The sequence below is a fragment of the Dasypus novemcinctus genome, chromosome 18, assembly GCF_030445035.2.
Source record: "Dasypus novemcinctus isolate mDasNov1 chromosome 18, mDasNov1.1.hap2, whole genome shotgun sequence".
NCBI lineage: Eukaryota > Metazoa > Chordata > Mammalia > Cingulata > Dasypodidae > Dasypus > Dasypus novemcinctus.
Genome location: NC_080690.1, coordinates 37506511 through 37526597, shown reverse-complemented (window position 1 = coordinate 37526597; position 20087 = coordinate 37506511). Strand labels below are relative to the sequence as shown.

Here is a 20087-nt window from a genome sequence, read left to right as displayed (position 1 = left end):
TGGTGTCCACTGCCTTTTTATCAATTATATTCTTCCATTGCTAGTATAATATTAAGTCTATAATAGAATAATAATAGGTCTACTTTAGTCCATTGTTCATCCCCAATCTTGAGGATTTGGGCATGGTGATGCCCACTCTGTATCTAAATGAAAGGGGGCTTAGGTCCTATGGAACAGATGGATGGAACTGTCTTGCTTGCAGTTGCAGACACTCTCTGTTCTTTGGGATGGGTATTGTCCATCATCATCATTTTATTAGTTGTCCTGAGCGAGTCCATTGAACTGGAGAGTAGGTATTGCAACTCTGCTGAGATTCAGGGATCAACTGTCAGATGAGCAGACCAAAGAGTCAAATTTCTGGGACATATATTTAACAAGTATAGTGCTACATATAGGTTCAAATAAAAGACAGAAGAACCATGTGCAGGGAAATTATAAATGAGTCTAACTCTGTTACTTTGGGACGCTTAAGTTCCAAAATAAGGCTCACTAAGAGGGTTCCAAATTCCTGAGCTTGTCTGCTCTGCTTATAGTGTCTAGATGTCTCTAGAACCCTCAGGAGCCCAGCTGTTTAAGGCACTGTTTACTGTGGCAGTCAATGAGATTCTACTTAGACCTGCATACGTGGTCACAACTCACTTTGAAATCTCTTAGCCATAAAAACTCATTTGTATTCAGTATTTCCCCCTTTTGGTCAAGGTCTTTTTCCAACTGCATTGCTAGCTGGTGATTGGTAATAATTCTGTGGTGCCAGGGAGGCTCATCCCCAGGAGTCATGTCCCACGCTGGGGGGAATATGAGTTTGACTTAGAGAGAGGTCACATTTGAGCAACAAGGAGGCTTTCAAGAGGTAACTTAGGCAATATATAATACTATGCTAAGTTTCAATTTCTAAAGAAAAGGCTCATAAATGCTGTCATCAATATCAAGGCCTGGCATAATGGTCTGTCTTCCTTCTCTAGGCACTGCCCCCATACTCGGGGTATTCTTGCCATTCTATTAGAGAATGTAGCAGAACTCCTCATGATGGAATTCAGTATACTTTTGGTTATTGTGTGAGTCTCCACCCACCAAGACAATCCTCTATGAACACTGAAACATATTCATATGCTTTAGAGGTATATGCCAGATGCACCCCTCCACACACATCCCCCCATCACTGAAAACCTGTAGATCCTCCCCTGCCACAGTTGTGACCTCTCTGTGATACAAAACCTCTCTAAAAATGAAGCCAAAAAAAAAACCAAATAAATTAATAAGAAAATAAAATAATTATTTAAAAATAAAAAATAGAAAAGTAAATTTAAAATAAAAATTTTTTATACATTGTATCTTTCATCACTGTAAGACCTGTTATCTTGTATGTACAGTGACAGTTTCTTCCATATGTTCCCCCAGTGTCTTATTTTTTATTTATTTTTTTATTCAAAGAAGCTGTAGGTTACAGAAAAGTCACATAGAAATTATAGGGGATTCCCATATACCTAATGACCTCTCCCTCTTCCTCTCTCCCGTTAGTAACATTTTACATGCAGATGGTACATTTGTTACTACTGATGTACAAATATTGAAGCATTGCTGCTAACCATAGTCTGTAATTTGCATCTTATACCATACACTTTTATAGGTTTTGAGTAAATTTAAAATAGTATGTATCCATTTTTGCAAGATCATGCTGAACAATTCTAATGCCCTATGTTCCATCTATTCTACTTTTCTCCCAACCCCCCTCCCCTCAGAATGTATGGTAACCATTGTTCCAATTTTGGAAGAATAAGATTCATAGTTACTTACAAGAATATTGAGGGCTTGATATATTGGTCTGTTTTCTTTTATTAGACACTGCCTATGTTCTCAAGAGATTCTTGTCCCTCTAATTGAAATCATAGCAGGACTCCCCAGGATGGGAGTTTAATATTTTCTTGTTTATTGTTGTGTGGATCTCCATCCACTGAGATAACACACTGTGATAAGATGAACACTTACGTATTCTATAGAGACATGCCCCAGGTGCACCTATCCCACATATCATTATTCCATACCCGACGCCCTCCACCAGTAACCCTCCCCTGCCATATTTGTAAAAAGAACACTATTGTAGTGAAGGTTTTTGTTTGTTTGTTTTGTTTTGTTTTTTTGAGGTACCAGGGGCCAGGGACTGAACCTGGGACCTCATATGTGGGAAACTGCCACTTAACCACTGAACCACATCAACTTCCCTGAGTTGGTTTTTTTTGTTTCTTTTGCTTGTTTGTCTTTTTTTTTTTTCTGGAAGACATTGGGAAATGAACTCAGAACCTCCCATTTGGGAGGTGGGAGCTCAACTGTTTGAGCCACATCCACTCCCTGTTGTAGTTTTAACCACAAAACTGCAGATCCCCAGAGTTCACCTGTTCCTTCCTTGATCCCTACCCCCAGTTCCATAGAATCCAACCCAACCCCCCCACTCTACTCTCCCTCACAGACCACCACCAACAAACCCAATGACATCACTGCACCACTCTCACCCCATCTACTGCCTAACCACACCCTTCCACCTTATCCTAGATTTTGCCCATATGGCCATCAACTCACCACTACTACTCCTTTTCTGTTTCCTGTTAATCTGTCTTTCAGGCTTTAGCTCTCAGTCTGCTCAATTTGCTTTAAGTTGTATCAGTAAGGTCGTGTAATATTTGTCCTTCAGTGACTGGCTTACTTCACTCAATATAAGGACTTCAAGATTCATCCATGTTATCCTCTGTGTTAATACTGCATTCCTTTCTTACAGCTGAGTAATATCACAATTTGTTTATCCATTCTTCTTTTGATGGACCCTTGGGTTGCTTCCAACTTCTGGCAATTGTGAATAATGCTGCTATGAACATTGGTGTGCATAGATATGTTTGTGTCCCTGCTTTAAAAATTCTTCTGGGTATATATCCACAAATGGGTTTTTTATATATGCCCTTTATAATATTGCAGAAGTTTCTTTCTATTCCTGTTTTTCTAAGTATTTTTATTAAGAAAGAATGCTGGGAAGCGGACTCGGCTCAATGGATAGAACGTCCGCCTACCACATGGGAGGTCTGCAGTTCAAACCCAGGGCCTCCTTAACCCCTGTGGAACTGGCCCACACACATTGCTGATGTGCGCAAGAAGTGCTGTTCCACACAGGGGTGTCCCCCGCATAGGAGAGACCCATGCGCAAAGAGTGTGCCCCATAAGGAGAGCTGCCCAGTGTGAAAGAAAGTCCAGCCTGCCCAGGAGTGGTGCCACGCACACGGAGAGCTGATGCAGCAAGATGATGCAACAAAAAGAGACACAGATTCCTGGGCGGCTGACAACAATAGAAGGGGACACAGAAGAACACACAGCGAATGGACACAGAGAGCAGATAACTGGGCGGGGCAGGGGGAGTGGTGGTGAAGGGGAGAGAAATAAATAAGTCTTTAAAAAAAGAATGCTGAATTTTGTTAATCTTTTCTGACAGTTGACAACTGAGATGATCATGTAGTTTTCCCCCTTCCTTTTGTTAATGTGGTATATATATTACATTAATTGATTTTCTTGTGTTGAACTACCCTTGCATACCTAGGATAAAGCCCATTTCCACTTGGTTTTTAATTCTTTTAATGTGCTGTTGGATTTGATTTGCAAGTATTTTTTGAGGATTTTCACATCTATATTCATAAGGTAAACTGGTCTGTAAGTTTCTTTTCCTGCAGCATCTTTATATGGCTTTGGTGTTGGAGTGATGTTGGCCTCATGGAAGGAGTTAGGTAGTATTCCCTCCTTTTCAGTTTTTTGGAAGAGTTTGAACATTATTGTGTTCCATGTAATCATTTATTGATTCCTTAATTCCTTCAACATTACATCGGATATTTTAACACAACGTGTAATGCTGTTGATAATCTAACCCCAGTTGCTTTTAGTCCTTAATGCTGATTATTCTCCCATATGTACCCAGTTTTCTTATTATGCCAAACTACTTGTTATTCAAAGAATGTATTTGTCTTCTTTATTTTTTGTTATGCAACATTTCAAATCTACCCAAAAGTAGAATAAACACTACCCAGCTATAACAAACATCAATCTGTGAGTACTGTTTCATCTTGCTGTCTTCTCTCTGTTTGTCTTCTTTTTAGGAGGTACTGGGAATCGAACCCAGGACCTCCCATGTGGGAGGGAGGCACCCAATCACTTGAACCACCTTTGCTCCCTGCTTGTAGTTTCACTCATTGTGTTTTCTCCCTATGTCTCTTTGTTATTTTATCTTGTTGCATCACCTTGTGTCAGCTCACTGCATCAGCCCATTGGGTCAGCTCAGTGTCTTGCTGTCTTGCTCATCTTCTTTAGGAGGTACTGGGAACCAAATCCAGGTTCCCATAAGGTAGGCGCATGCCCAGCTGCTTAAGCCACATCTGTTTCCCTCCATGGATTATTTTGAAGCACATCTTTAAATATTTTTGTTTGTATATGTAAAACAGAAAGGTTTTTTTTTTGTTTTTATTTTTGTTTTTTTAAAAAAAACACAACCACAGAATCAGTTTCACACCAAAAATAATCATAATTCCTTCATAATCAAATATCCAGTCAGAATTCAAATTTACCCAGCTGTTTAATAAATGTATTTTTGCATTTGACTTTTCAGGTCAATATCCAAACAACGTCCGCACATTGCATTTGGTTAATATGTCTCTCTTTCTTTTCTTTTCTTTTTCTCTTTTTTTCTATTTTCTTTTTAGTAGTTCAGTTTGTTTTTACTCTCTTTTACTCTGTAGTTCTTCCTCCCTTTTTTCTTTTTTCTTCTTTTGTTTAATTTGATTCTTTCTTGAAGAAACTATGAAGAAACATTGTTATTTGCCCAGTGTAGTTTCCTTCATTTTGAATTTTACTGATTGCATCCCCATAATATCCTTTAGTATGTTCCTCTGTCCCCTGTATTTTCTATAAGTCAGAATATAACTTTTTACTTTAAAAAAAAAAAAGCAAAAACATTTTAATGAACATGTACTATTTGCCTGGACTGCTATATGGATGATTAAAATAAAGGTAGTACTTTTAGTAGCATTAACTTATCAATGTAAAATTCAAGATTATGATACTTGAATTTTTGGGTTAGACAGAAGTGGAGACCTGGAAACTTCTACAAGTAGCGAAATAAAGATAAACCTTTCAATTTATGAACATGACAGTTCACAGATATGAAGAGAATGAAGTGAAATAATTTCATCAATTCCTTCAAAAACTTTGAAAACACATTTAAAGATAAAACCAAAATATGACTTTGTCATATTATAATTTGCCTTTGTATCAAACTTTTTTCATAACTTAAAACATTTTAAAAAATATTTTTATATTTTTTCACTTATAAAAGCAATATTATTCGTAGATTGGGGGAAAATTTCATGCAATAAATAAAAACCAAAAGAAGTTGCCATTCTAATGTTTGACACATTTTACTACAACTAAGTAAAAATTCATTGTTTTTAGAAAGTTAATATGAATAAGTAAATATTATGTTTCTATTTTTCAGATAAGGAGATTGAAAACTTGCACATGGACTTAATTTCAAATTTAAGGGAATTTGAAATGCTATATTATCTTCATAAAATAAAAATTTTATAACATCATTACTTCAGATATTTATATTCTTTTGAACTACAGAGATTTTAGCTCTTTTTTCTTTTGGCTTCCATGACAACACTCTCTTCTGATAATATTTTTGCAGTTTCTTTTTTTCTTTATTTAGGTCTTTATCATCTGTTATTCCCTCACACTTGGGGTCTTTTGGGGTTTCACTTTTGGTCCTTTTCTGCTGTTCTCCATTGTCTCTTTAGGCATTCAAACTCATTTTTGCTCAAGGCTACCGATCTCTATTTTTTATTTCCTTTTACTGGAGCCTCCATCCACCTAAAACCTACACCAGAAGCCTGAGTGTCTCCCTTTCTCCTGAGAAATGTTGGAAGGTTTTTAGTGACTGGCAGTTTTATCTGTATTGTTGAAAATTTCTTGTTCTGAGTTTTATTTTTACCAAGGAATTGTATTTGTTGTTATTATTTGAAACCTTTTATTCCTTCCTCCTGTTTTTAAAATACTTCAAGTAGAACTTAATTTTTTGTACACACCTTTTCCCTAATAGAGGAAGCTTTTCCTGTAGTAGATATATTGTAGCCATGTGAGTCTTCTCTTCTTTATGGAAATTTATCATTTCCATTCATGTCCACAAGATAATGATTTTAATAACTTTACTAATTGTGTAGAACTAAAATATTTTTAAATGGATGGATTTACCAGTCTAAATGGGTGGGTTAAAAAAACACCTGTAGCACAAATTTACAATTTGCTACAATATTAAAATATGTTGTCAGTGGTCTCCCATATAGTCCTCCCAGTTACTATCAAAATAATTAAATGTATCACTTATGATACTATCTTTATATTTCATTCTGATTTCTCCTCTTATGACTAGTTGGATATATTTAATATATGTGCCTTTTATGTATTTTTTGCTTATTTAGCATGCAAGTACTTGGGGACTGCGTGCTTTGCCTTTTTAGTTTTAATTTTTAAATAACTTACATTTTAAAACTCTCAGAAACTTACAGAAAAGTTGTAAATATAGTAGAGACAATTTTTTAAAATTTATTTTATCTCTCCCCTTCACCTTCATCCCCCCTCTTCTTCCCTCCCGCCCCCTCATTTGCTCTCTGTGTCCATTTGCTGTGTATTCTTCTGCCTGCAGCATTGGGAAACTGTGTCTCTTTTTTGTTGCATCATCTTGCTGCATCAGCTCTGTGTGTGTGCGCGGCGCCACTCCTGGGTGGGCTGCGCTTTTTTCGTGCAGTACAGCTCTCCTTATGGGGCATACTCCTTACACGCATACTCCTTATGGGGCATACTCCTTACACCCCTTGCGTGTGCCAGCACTGCATGTGGGCCAGCTTGCACATGGGTTAGGAGGCCCTGGGGACCGAACCCTGGACCCTCCATATGGTAGTTGGACGCTCTCATAGCTGAGCCACATCTACTTCCCGAAACAACTTTTTTTATCCTGGTCCATTTAAGAACTGGTTTCGGACCTGGTGTTCCATCACCCACAAAGACTTTAGAATGCATTTCCTACAGATGAGGACATGCTCCTATGTAGCCACACCATGAACAGTAAAAGTGGGAAATTAGTAGCACAGGAGCTTTGGGGACTAAAAGGAGGAAAACAAAAACAAAATACATTTAGGAAGTAGATTTGACAGAATTTAATGACTGCTTAGGTAGAGGAGAAAGGAACAGAAAAACCTTAACATTGAGAAATGTCGATCAATGGCCCTTTGTATTTTTATGTGTATGTATGAACTAGGAAATGACCATCATGAAAAACGTTCTGTTACTTTGCACCACAATGTTGATTTTCTGTGAAAATATAGTTTTAACATATTGTATTCTAATAGAAGAAATAGTTGATTACCAATTCTCTGTTGTCTACTGTTAAGAATCAATAGTTAAAAATTTGGGATTTTGGGTCAGGTAACAGAATATATGCATTAGGGTGGACTTAACTGGTATTCTACTATACAATTGTTGTGACTTTAGCAATGGAAGAAACTGTATCATTGATGTGGAAACAGTGGCGACAGGACTTGCTGAGGGCAGGGAGAGGGAAGAAGAGGTGTGATACGGGGGCATTTTCAGGACTTGGAGTTGTTCTGAATGATATTGCAGGGACAGATGCCAGACATTGTATATCCCGCCATAACCCACTGAATGAACTGGGAGAGAGTGTAAACTACAATGTAAACTGTAATCCATGTTGTATAGCAGTGCTCCAGAATGTATTCATCAAATGCAGTGAATGTGCCACACTGATGAAAGAGGTTGTTGATGTGGGAGGAGTGGGGTATATGGGAACCTCTTATATTTTTTAATGTAACATTTTTTGTGATCTATATATCTTTTTACAAAAAGATAAATCTTTAAATTTTTAGAAAAGAATATATTGAAAGGCCTTATTTGGGCATAGGCGATGTTAAGATATATTGGAAATCATCCTACAATCTATAATCTGGAACGTCAATACATTAAGGGTATTGAAAGAAAATAGGGAAATCTCCGGCTTATATTCCAGCCCCAAATTTCCAGCTGCTAGATCTCGCCATCTCAAAACTTGGGCATAAGAGATGTTGAGATATATTGGAAATCATCCTACAGTCTGGTAATATGGAACGTCAGTACGTTAACAGTATTGAAAGAAAACAGCAGGGAAATCTCCGGCTTATAGTCCAACCCCAAATTTCCAGCTGCTAGATCTCTCCATCTCAAAACTCAGTATGGAAATAATTAAACTTCTCTCTTTCTGTCTCACAATACACAGATACACCCCGACATACACACAGCTTCCTAGCTGAGTTTCCAGTTTCTTTTGCCTTCTTCTGTACCATTACTTGGTCTAGAAACCAAGCATAGGTTCTCCCTGTCCTTGAACACCCCCATCCATGTCTTGCTGATTTCTCTATCTTGGAAAGAACCCTACAAAAAGCTAAATTTTCATCCTACCTTTATTACTAGTATCTCTGAGACTTTGAGAAAGTCACTTTCTTTTGTCTTCAAATAATCTCTGTAAATTATGTTATTCTACAAAATGTGATATAATATAGTGGTTCTCACTAATGTGGCTCCCTAACTTGTAAATCATGCTCCACCATTCAGCAGCTATGTGATCTTGGGCAAGTCACTTATGTATGCCTCATTATCCTCATCTATTAAATGAGGATAACAGTAGTACATAACTCACAGCGTTGTTTTGATGATTGAGTTAATATATATAAAATATTAGAAATAGTGCCTGGCACACAGCACACACTAAATAAGTGTTAAGTCTTATAATAATTATCATTATGAGTTTTATAATTGTTGCTCTCCCTTTTATTTGTTATAATAGTGTATGTCTCATTTTCATTATTCCCTTTTATTCTCTTTATTATTGTTATTACTTTATTATCATTCAGGATTAAATGAGTTGTTACATGTAAAATGCTTAGAATAATGCCTGGCACTGAGTAAGCACTCAGTAAGCATTAGCTCTTATTATTGCTACTATGATTTTTACCTTGATGGCCACTCAGATCCTCTCAAATCAGATCCTTTCCTTGCCCTTAATCCTCTGCCTCTAATTTCCTCTCCTGCTTTTCAAATTGGTCTTTTCACTACAACTTTTCTGTTTTAAAATTTTTGGTGCATAAAAGGAAAAAATACAAAAAGATATCTCTATCTATGGGTAGAAATATCAAATGACTAGCCAAGAGCAATTTTAAAAAATGGTATTAATAAAAGAGGTACACTTGAATTAAATCTGAAGGAGTGAAATTTTGTTATAACTATTTAAGGGCATTGTTTAACTATTTAAGGGCATTTTGTAGAAAGAAATGTTACATCGGTAATCATATTTCAGGTGGACTTGCTATTTATTTATTTTTAGTAAGAAACTAAACCAAAACTTTTGTCTGAAAAACTCAGAAGTTCAAGTAAAATAGGATGTGAGGGGTAAAACTCAGAAAGGATTTATGAGTTTTTTAATGATAGGAAAATAAGTTTATTCATCCAGGTTATGAGAAGGAAAAAAATTTAATGTGATTAGTAATTATTTGTACACGGCTGTCATTTGTTCACTTCAAAATCTCAAGCCTATTTTTAGAATTTAAATGAAAATAGTTTTGTTTCTCTGTTTTAAAAATAACACTTAGCTTTTATTACAAGAATCATGAGACCTATTCAAATTTCTTAAAGAGAAGTCACTTTGTTATGTGTTCATTTGCATGAACTGCTCTTTAACCCTTTGCTCATCTTCAGCTGTTCTCACATTTTAAACATTTTAAAGTATCGTAGAGAAAAGTATTTTTTTCCAATAGAAATTACAGTGGATTTTGTTTTAATTTTGATAGCCACATAATTTCATTTCACTGCAGTTTTAGTTTTTAGATGCTTTCTTTATATCAGGTTTTTATACATGTTTATTTTAAACTTTATTGCCAGAAATGGCAGAGTGAGAGTTAATGTGTTACAAGGAAGGAAGAATAGTCCATTAGGGGTTAAATTGCAGAGTCTAATGGAATAATAACTGGTAGCACCATCTGCTGGCCTACTTCCGCAGAAGGAGTCAGTATTTTTAACGACATCTCTAATATTCATGCTGATGCATTTTGATGCTTTGTGCATTCATTTCTTTCTGTGCTTTGTTGGAATCTGGCTATCTGCTTACAGCTATTGAGGAAACTCAGCTTTTCAGGAGGGATTTACAGCCTCTTTCATATCTGAACAGGATGAACAGTGGATATAAACTTGCCAGGACAGAAATGTGTTGATAAATTACAATGTGTATTTGTGGAGGGTTGTGCATCTCTTGGTTGCAGCTTGCTAAATAGGCCATTTAGGAATCTTCTTTCAATGCTTTTTTCTTGAGCACTGCCTGGGGTGGTGAAAAAGCAGAGGGCAAGCCTTTGTCTGACGCCAAAAATGTCTTCAGTGAAGAGGCCAAGAGGAAGGGTAAGTGAAAGCCTGAATGAGTGGGAGGAGGAGGGGTTCTTTGGGCTAAAAGGCTAATGGGATTGAATAACCTTCCTTATTACTGGCTGCTGCTGCGGGAGTCGTACTGCATCGCCATCTTGAGCTTGTTGCTGTTTTCTCGAGTCTTGGTTATTTGTTATAGCCTGTAGGCCTTAAGGTGGCATTTTAGTGAGCAATTCTAAACCCTTCTTCCTATCCCAGTGCTGCAACACTGCTATGAAACCTTTGATGAGGCAGGTATAGAAAAGGTATCCAGTGGAGTACACTGGAATCGGCATGAAAATGTGTTTGGAAATTCCTGGTGTTTTTTTCCTTTGCTATAGTGAGAGGCATGTTTACGGGTAAGACCATAACAAAACTGTGATCTAAGTATATGTGGATGAATGTGTGTTTGAAGAGGGTATTATTTTTTAAATGCTGGTGATCTGCTTCCTGTGATATTGCTAAAATATTAATAATTTAAATGTTAAAGTGTAAAACTTGTTTTTTTCCCCCCCAGAAATGCTTGAACAAAATAATTATGGTATAGAAAGGAGGGGGGACTCAAGAGTTTAACTCTTTCATGGAAAAACTAAAACTTTTTCTAATTTTAAGTATGGGAATGTCTGTTTACTAACTAGCTGTGTTGCTGCATAGATTGCACATTAAAATGATTAAATAATGTCAAGTTCTAGTCTCTTGTAGAGACTGTTTTTCTAAAAATAATAAACTAAGGAATAGTCATTCTAAACGAAAATAGTTTTTAAAAATTAATAATTTTCAGAGTTTCGGAATGAAGAGGTAAGAAAAGACTTTTATTCCAAATGCATAGAACATTTACACAATCAAATTTGAATTAACTAACTGACCAAAAATGCCATGGAACTATCAGCAAATATTATCCTTTTTAACCTCCATTTTAAAAAGCAGCATTTTAGCTATTTATTTTATACCTATACTAATTTCTAGATATGCAGAATGTTTTCATTTTAAGTTAATTTCTAGCACTTACATATTTGCTTACTTTTACTTCCCTGTTTAAGCTTAACTGAACATTTTCAGATATTTACATTAATTGTTTTAGATACACTTTGGTATATTCTATAAAAAAAAATATTTTGGTTTCTCTAGCCTCCATCATCCAAGAAGAGTGATGGTTCTGGGACATATACTAAGTTGCAGAATACCCAGGTGAGGGTCATGTCTGAGAAGAAGCAGAGAAAAAAGGTGGAATCGGAAAGCAAACAAGAAAAGGCTAATCGTATAATATCAGAGGCCATAGCAAAAGCAAAGGAGCGTGGGGAACGCAATATTCCACGAGTAATGAGCCCTGAAAACTTTCCTAGTGCTTCAGTTGAAGGAAAAGAGGAAAAGAAAGGTAGAAGGATGAAATCCAGGCCAAAGGACAAAGAGAGCAAAAAAACAAAAACTTGTTCCAAATTAAAAGAGAAGACAAAAATTGGGTAAGTTGGTTAAAATTTTAATTTAATTTCTTTGAATTTTTTTTGTTAAAGTACAATTTGCCTAACCTGTTTTTCATTTGAATATATGTTTACTATCACGTAGGAGTTTTAAATTATTAGACGCCATGTGTATCATATTTCCGTTTCTAATGAATGAGGTAGTATTCCAGGATCTCTTAAGTTTTATTATTCTGTGAAAATAGCTTTTTGTATACTAATACTGGTAAAAAGAATTGAAAATAGGAAAAGTTGTAGTATATGAAACCATAAAAAGGGGGGGGGGAACCCACTATTGCTGTGCCAGTCCCATATTCACTTTCTTTACACAACATGCGTTGAAATTACTTACAAGATTTCTTTACCTCTTGGTTGTATTTGTGCCTCATTGTTTACTTTATAGTTTGGAAACAAGAAATACAATATTTTCTCATAAGCCTACAACTTTGGGCTAAATAGGATGGCAAGAAGACTAAGTCCATATAAATCAATAAACAACTCCTGGCTCTTAGAGATTTACTCCCATATAGCTGTTTCAATTTGCATAATGTAATAAAGAGGCCAGGTGAGGATTAATGTTCCAAGAGAATTATAAGGACAAAGAATTGTTCTAGAAGGGTGCCTTAATCCTAGGTATTTTTATTTGAGTACTTATCTAGTGCATTTTTTAAATGTACAAAATAATAAGAGTTACTATGTTTTATATGTATGTTTTTCATGCAAGGGTAAAAATAACAACCTAAGGCCAAAATTGTTTAGAATATTTTTTGCAGGAATATTTGATCATTTCTGTAGGCTTTATACAGAATTTTAGATAGTGTTTAATCTAAGTTTTCTTCTTTTCACGAAAAAATACACTAAGAAAGAATTCCCATGATAAGAAAATCTTTATTTGCCTAAGAAGTTTTAATACATTATGTGTGTCTTTTGTCTATTTTAATTTTCTAATTTGAAATAAAATCCAAATAAAAAATAACATGTAGCTCTCTAGAACATAATTTTATAAACCAAATGAATTCTAAACATTTTAAATGCAACCACCAAACTGAATTATTTAATTGGGTGGTAATACCATTCAAGCCAAACCATGAAATGACATGGACTCTCCTGCTATAATAAATCAATACATAGTTTATTGCTTTTGCATTTTATTTGCAGCCCCCTAATGAGATTTTAAAATTAATTTTTACTCCCTTTATTTTTTAAAGAATTATGGTATAGATATTTATTTTTCCACAATTCGGTCTAGTTTCAATTTAGAAAACCTGACATTTAATTCTTTGCTGTATTAAAAATTCATATAATTGAGTTTTCAATTTAAATTAAGAGATATAGGCAAATATGTACAATTTAAAAGGGTAGCATTTTGAAAAGTGATGATATAATGATAAAATTAATAAAGAAACTTCAAAAGTTATAGTAACTATTATTCACTTCATATTTTGGGAGGACAGCCTGTGAGGGGAGGGAAAGATACCAGAAAGTGAATCTGGTTCAAGCAAAAAACAATGTACACAAGGAAACATTAGAAATAACTAAATTATAATACAGGGTGTGTGGATTTTTGAAAAATGAGAATTAATATGGTCGAGTAGCAGTATATTACATACACTGGAGTATCAGGTTCTTTCTGTGATATTTGTGTTTTTTTAATAAATGGACAAATTGGCATTGATCAGTTTAGTACTTTTTTTTAAAGAACTCTCCACAAAACAGAAAATAGGTGAAAATTGTACTGGAAATTATGTGGGTTTTTTTTGTTTTGGTTAAATACATGGTATGACACTGAGTAGTTGCTGAAAGAAAAAAAAGCTGTTTAGATTATAGGCCCTTTCGCTGGAGGAATTTATAAATTGTAGGCAGGCAGGTAAATAAAATTGAAGCTTGCCAATGTATCGTTAATAAGCTGTTGGAGTAAAACAGTAATTTCTTGATGATCTTTATCAACCAATGGGAAAAATTATCATATTTGGAGGAAAAGGCTTAATTGAAATAAATGGAATTCATACACACTCAGAGTTCTGACATTAGCCAATTGAAACATTTCATCACTGTGCCTACCAGTAAGTCACTATGTTTTAATTTTTAACTTACTGTCATCAAATTTAGTTTTTTATTTTTATATTGTTACTTAAATGGTTATGTTCAGTGCATTATTTTAACTAGAAGTATTTTATTACATATTGAGCATTTTCTTTAAAAGCCTTATTTTTCTCATAATTTCAGTAGAATTGAGCTGTTGCTAATATCAAATAATTGCTATCAAATCATTTTTAAGGGAATGTATGTCGAAATGTTTAAATGTCGTTAAAAATTTGTAAACAATAACTTATGTACTTTGACAATATTTTTTAAAATCCATAGATGTGAGTGATGGAATAGAGAAAGACTAATCTGAAGAAAAGTAATTCTGCCTTTGCTTGCTAGTTTACTTGAAATCTTTTCATTATTTCTCCCACATTTCTATAGAATAATTTTTAAAAATACAGTGAATACAGTGTTCTTTTCAGAGCACCTTCACATAAAGTCTCATTTAATTTTTACAAGAATTCTGTGAGATAGATTGGGCATGTGCAGTATGTAAATGTGGTTAAAGCAGAGCCAATTCCTCTGTTCAAATCCCAGTTTTATCTCTTACAAGTAAGGATGACACTATGAAAGTACTTAACCACTGCAGACTTTAGTTTTCATCTGTAAAATGGGAATTATCACATACTAGATTATGACAACAAAGTGACAAATGATCCCATGATTGCAAGTTTTCAAAATAATAGGAATTTAGTATCTATCTGAATACAACACAAATGTATTAATTAATTGATTGTTTAAAAACAGAAAATACCTAAGTTTATACCACACATTACTACTCTTTTTTAATCATAAATTCTATGATTTTTTTAAAAGACTAGCAGATAAAATGTTTTATTGATTTCATTGCTTATATCTAAATTACAAACACGGTGATAACCTGAAACATTTTCACCTGAGTTAATATATATTATTTAATATTATGAATTTCGATTGTTTTACAGTTCCATTTTTAAAAAGTATACTTTTACATTTTATAAGATTTCATCATTAGCAAAAAGATGTGCTGTATTTTATTGATTCTAAAATGATAATGACACATCATTTTATGGTTTATGAAAAAAATGCTGCCACTTAAACCTATGATACACCTTTGATTATTAGAGGAATCCCAATTTCAGAGATGTTAATATGTGAAAAATGTGCATCTTAGAACAACTGAAGTAGGGAGTGGATATGGCTCAAGAGGTTGAATACCTGCTCCCCACAGGGGAAGTCCTGGGTTTGATCCCTGGTGCCTCCTACAAACAAAAACAAAAAACATACAAGCAAATGAAAAAACCAACTCAGGGGAGGTCAAGTAACAGCTTCCCAAATACAAGTAAGTTCCTGGGTTCAGTCCCTGGCCCTGGTACCTCAACAACAACAAAAAAGAACCACTGAAGTAAAGTACTTGATTTTGATATTTTTACTTTGCCAATTTTTAAAACATAAACACCATTTTCTTTTCTTAAAGTGATTAAATATTAAGTCATTTTCATGTTTTAAACTGTGCTGATAAAATATTGACAATGATTATTACTTAGTAATACTTGGATCCTTAGTAATTATTTATTTGCAACAACTCAGTGAATTCAATTTTTGGAAAAAGTATTGTTCCGGTCTCAAACACAAAGTAATGAATGGTCCAAATTAACAAAAGCTTACAATTAATGTTACTTTCATGTATTTAAGGATTACAATTTTAACTAAAATAAAGAATCCTTTAAAAGTAGACTTATTTTTCCCCAATCAGTTTAAAGTGGTTCTTGAACTCTAAACTGAAGTCATTTCACCAAGTTATATGTGTTTATTTAAAATACATATAATGACTTTTAAAATAGCTTCAGTGCCTTTCATTTGGTTTATAAAGGACAAATTATAGGGAAGCTAGACTTGCCCCAGTGGATAGGGCATCCACCTACCACATGGGAGGTCCACGGTTCAAACCCCGGGCCTCCTTAACCTTTGTGGAGCTGGCCCATGCGCAGTGCTGATGCTCGCAAGGAGTGCCCTGCCATGCAGGAGAGCCCCATGCACAAGGAGTGCGCCCTGTAAGGAGAGCCACCCAGCGGGAAAGAAAATGCAGCCTGCCCAAGAATGGCACTGCACAGATGGAGAGCTGACACAAGATGACACAACAGAAAGAAACACAGATTCCTGGTGCCGCTGGTAAGGATAGAAGCGGTCACAGAAGAACACATAGCGAATGGACACAGAGCAAACAACTGGGGGTGGAGCGGAGAGGAGAGAAATAAATAAAAAATAAGTAAAAAAAAAAGAACAAATGATAAGAAATAGTATTTTGCCTCTATTTCCTTTACTTATAATGAATTGGGTATATTATAACAGTGGGCTAATTGAGTAAGAGTTATTGTTTGTCCAATTGTAAAGTGTAGAACATAGCTTGTTATGCAGCATCTACTAATACCATGTAGATAGTATTTAGATATGTGCATTAATTACATCTGAAAATCAAATATAGATATCAAGTGTTAATGCTGCAGTTTGCTATTGCTTATACTTACCAGATGAATTAGTATTTCAAACTCAGACCTTAGTTTGAAATTGCTTTTTGCTGTCTGAAACAGCAATTGTGATTTTTAATATTAGTTCCTTTACTTGTCTATATGTTGCTGCAGTTTGTTAATATTGACAACTGATCCCTTTAATGTTTTAAAGAAAAAACTTGCGTAAAGCCCTTAATATCTTTTATGTTAGTTGCTTTACTTTGGTGATAGTTCTCCTTGAAACTATCAATTTATTTGAAGAAGGCATTTATAATGAAATTTTATTGTCATTATAGTAAATTTTTGTTTTAGAATTAATAGAGTATACTCTTTATAATCCATGATGGAAGAATGTAAAGAATGTAATGATCTGTGGAAATTGGGTATTTTGCTTGACTTTTATTTTTTGTACTTTAGGGTCATCTGGTTTCATTCAGATAACTTTTATTTATCAGTTGTCTTTGTAGAGCAGGGGTTCTTAAGAGATCCATAAGCTTGAATTGAAATTTAAAAAAAAAAACATTATTCTTGTGGGGATATGTTGGTGCACGTGTGATAGATTTATTAAATAATGCACAGTATAGTGTGGACTTAATAAGGGCTCTGTGGTTTTTACTTGATTGTCAAAGGGATCTGTAGAACAAAAAAGGTTAAGAAACCCTATTGTAGAGGCAATAGAGATTTCTGATTTTCAAAAGCCAGATAAACTTTTTTTTATATGTGTATCATTTTTTTAAAAGAGGATATTATATTACCCCCCCCCCTCCGCCCCGCTGTTTCTGCTCTCTGTGTCCATTTGCTGTGTGATCTTCTGTATCTATTTCTCTTTTTGTCTTCTCCTCATCTTTCTCCTCTATGATTCACCAGAATTCAGTCCTAAGGACCTCTGATATAGAAAGAGGTTCCCTGCCAATTGCACCACCTCAGTTCCTGATCTCTGCTGTGCTTTGCCTTGACTCTCCCCTTCATCTCTCTTTTTGTTGTGTCGTCATCTTTATACAATCCTATTAACTAATCTACAGTTCTTGCTTTTTTTTTTTTTTTTTAAAGATTTATTTATTTATTTAATTTCCCCCCCTCCCCTGGTTGTCTGTTCTTGGTGTCTATTTGCTGCGTCTTGTTTCTTTGTCCGCTTCTGTTGTCGTCAGCGGCACGGGAAGTGTGGGCGGTGCCATTCCTCCGCAGGCTGCTCTTTCTTTTCAAGCTGGGGGCTTTTCTCACGGGCGCACTCCTTGCGCGTGGGGCTCTCACGCGGGGGACACCCTTGCGTGGCACGGCACTCCTTGCTCGCATCAGCACTGCGCATGGCCAGCTCCACACGGGTCAAGGAGGCCCAGGGTTTGAACCGCGGACCTCCCATATGGTAGACGGACGCCCTAACCACTGGGCCAAAGTCCGTTTCCCAGTTCTTGCTTTTTTGTTAATTTTTTTTTTTAGCCAGGATCCCATTCAAGATTGACTAGCATGGGCACTGGCTTACCGCGTGGGCACTTGGCTTGCTGCGCAGGCACTCGGCTCGCCACATGGGCACTGGTTCACTGCATGAGAACTGGCTCACTGCACGGTACTTGGCTTGCTGCGTGGGAACTTGGCTCACCATGCAGGCACTGGCTTACCATACAGGCACTCAGCTCACCACACGGGCACTTGGCTCTACACGTGGTCACTAGCTTACCACGCAAGCATGCTTTCTCTTGTTCTTTTTCACTAGGAGGCCCCAGGGAGCTAAACTGGGTTCTCCCATAGAGTACGTGGAGGCCTTATCACTTGAGCCACATTGATTTCCCCAGATAAATTTTTTTTTAAACATTTATTTATTTATTTCTCCCCCCTTCCACCACCCCCCCCAGCCCCAGTTGGCTGTTCTTTGTATCTATTTGCTGCGTTGTCTTCTTTGTCCACTTCTGTTGTCAGCAGCATGGGAATCTGTGTTTCTCTTTGTTGCGTCATCTTGTTGTGTCAGCTCTCCGTGTGTGCAGCGCCATTCTTAGGCAGGCTGCACTTTCTTTCGCGCCGGGCGGCTCTCCTTAGGGGGTGCACTCCTTGCACGTGGGGCTCCCCTATGCGGGGGACACCCCTGCGTGCACGGCACTCCTTGTGTGCATCAGCACTGCGCATCAGCTCTGCACATGGGTCAGCTCCACATGGGTCAGGGAGGCCCGGGGTTTGAACCGCGAACCTCCCATGTGGTAGACAGACGCCCTAACCACTGGGCCAAGTCTGCTTCCCCAGATAAACTTTTAACCTTAATAATTTGCTAAAAGATACTATAGTTTGCTATTCCTTTTTATTTGTAAAACTGTCTTTATTGATATTAAGTATCTATTGACTGGTTGAATTATATATTTTTATTTTAAAATCAGTAAGATATTTTGGATACAGTAGACTAGGAATAAAGAGACCTTTATTGTCGTCACTAGACGTGGATTTTTAGCAGTTCATTTCATCTTTTAGAATTGAAGTTTCCCTATCAGTGTAGTGGGATGAATATTTGCTTTGATTATCTCATAGAGTTGTTCTCAGGATCAACTAAGATAGTGTAGGAAAAAAGGCATTTTAAATTTTTTTAACTTAATTTTTAAAAAATTTTAAGTGTTCTATAAATAGAAGATAGTTTTTCTAAATATTTATTCTTAAAGTTTTCCATGCTGGTAATTATTCTGTGAACTGGTAGTTCCTAAACTTGACAAAGCATCAGAATCTCCTGATAAATTTTTTAAAAAGTCAGATTGTATCACAGTCCTAGGGTTGAAACCCAAATATCTGTAGTTTTTAAAACTTTTTATTTTGAAATAATTTCAAACTTGCAAAAAAGTTGCAAAAATAGTTCAGAGTTTCCCTTGTACTCTTCACTCATCTTCTTCAAATGTTAACCAGGAAGTTAATACTTACACAATCCTATTAACTAATCTACAGTTCTTGCATTTTTGTTAATTTTTTTCTTTTTAGCCAGGATCTCATTCGATATCCCACATTTGATTTTATATTTCTTTTTTTTTTTAAGGTTAAATCCTTGTTTCTTCAAACGAGGTGTTTTTTTTTTTTTAATTTCTCTCCCCTTCCCTCTCTCCGCCTTCCTTCCAGTTGTCTGCTGTCTGTGTCTATTCACTGTGTGTTCTTCTGTGTCTGCTTGTATTCTTGTCAGTGGCACCCAGAATCTATCTCTTTTTTTGTTGCGTCATCTTGCTGCGTCAGCTCTCCATGTGTGCGGCGCCACTCCAGGGCAGGCTGCACTTTTTTCACGCTGGGCGGCTTTCCTTACTGAGCACACTGCTTGCGCGTGGGGCTCCCCTGCATGGCATGGCACTCCTTGCGTGCATCAACATTGCACATGGGCCAGCCCCACACGGGTCAAGGAGGTCCTGGGTTTGACGCGGACCTCCCATGTGTTAGACGGACACTCTATCCATTGAGCCAAGTCCACTTCCCATGATTTTATGTTTCTTTAGTTTCCTCCATTTGGGGATAATTCCCCATTCTTTCTTTGTCTTTTTGGCCTTTTTTCTTGTGATACATTCTGGTCAGTTATTTG

The 20087-nt window shown here is 36.0% G+C and overlaps 1 protein-coding gene across 15 annotated transcripts in view; it reads left to right on the top strand.

The window, feature by feature from the left end:
• The window catches only part of CHD9 (chromodomain helicase DNA binding protein 9), a 330078-nt gene that overhangs the window by 177321 nt on the left and 132670 nt on the right, over positions 1–20087 (top strand). For 9 of the 15 annotated variants that reach the window (XM_058280018.2, XM_058280021.2, XM_012523904.3 and 6 more), the window contains one exon: positions 11650–11981. In XM_058280018.2, the coding sequence (XP_058136001.1) occupies positions 11650–11981 (332 nt within the window). Of the gene's footprint in view, positions 1–10128; positions 10519–10599; positions 10881–11649; positions 11982–20087 lie in introns of those variants that run through there. The other 6 variants (XM_058280025.2, XM_012523905.4, XM_058280024.2 and 3 more) reach the window with 2 other exon arrangements.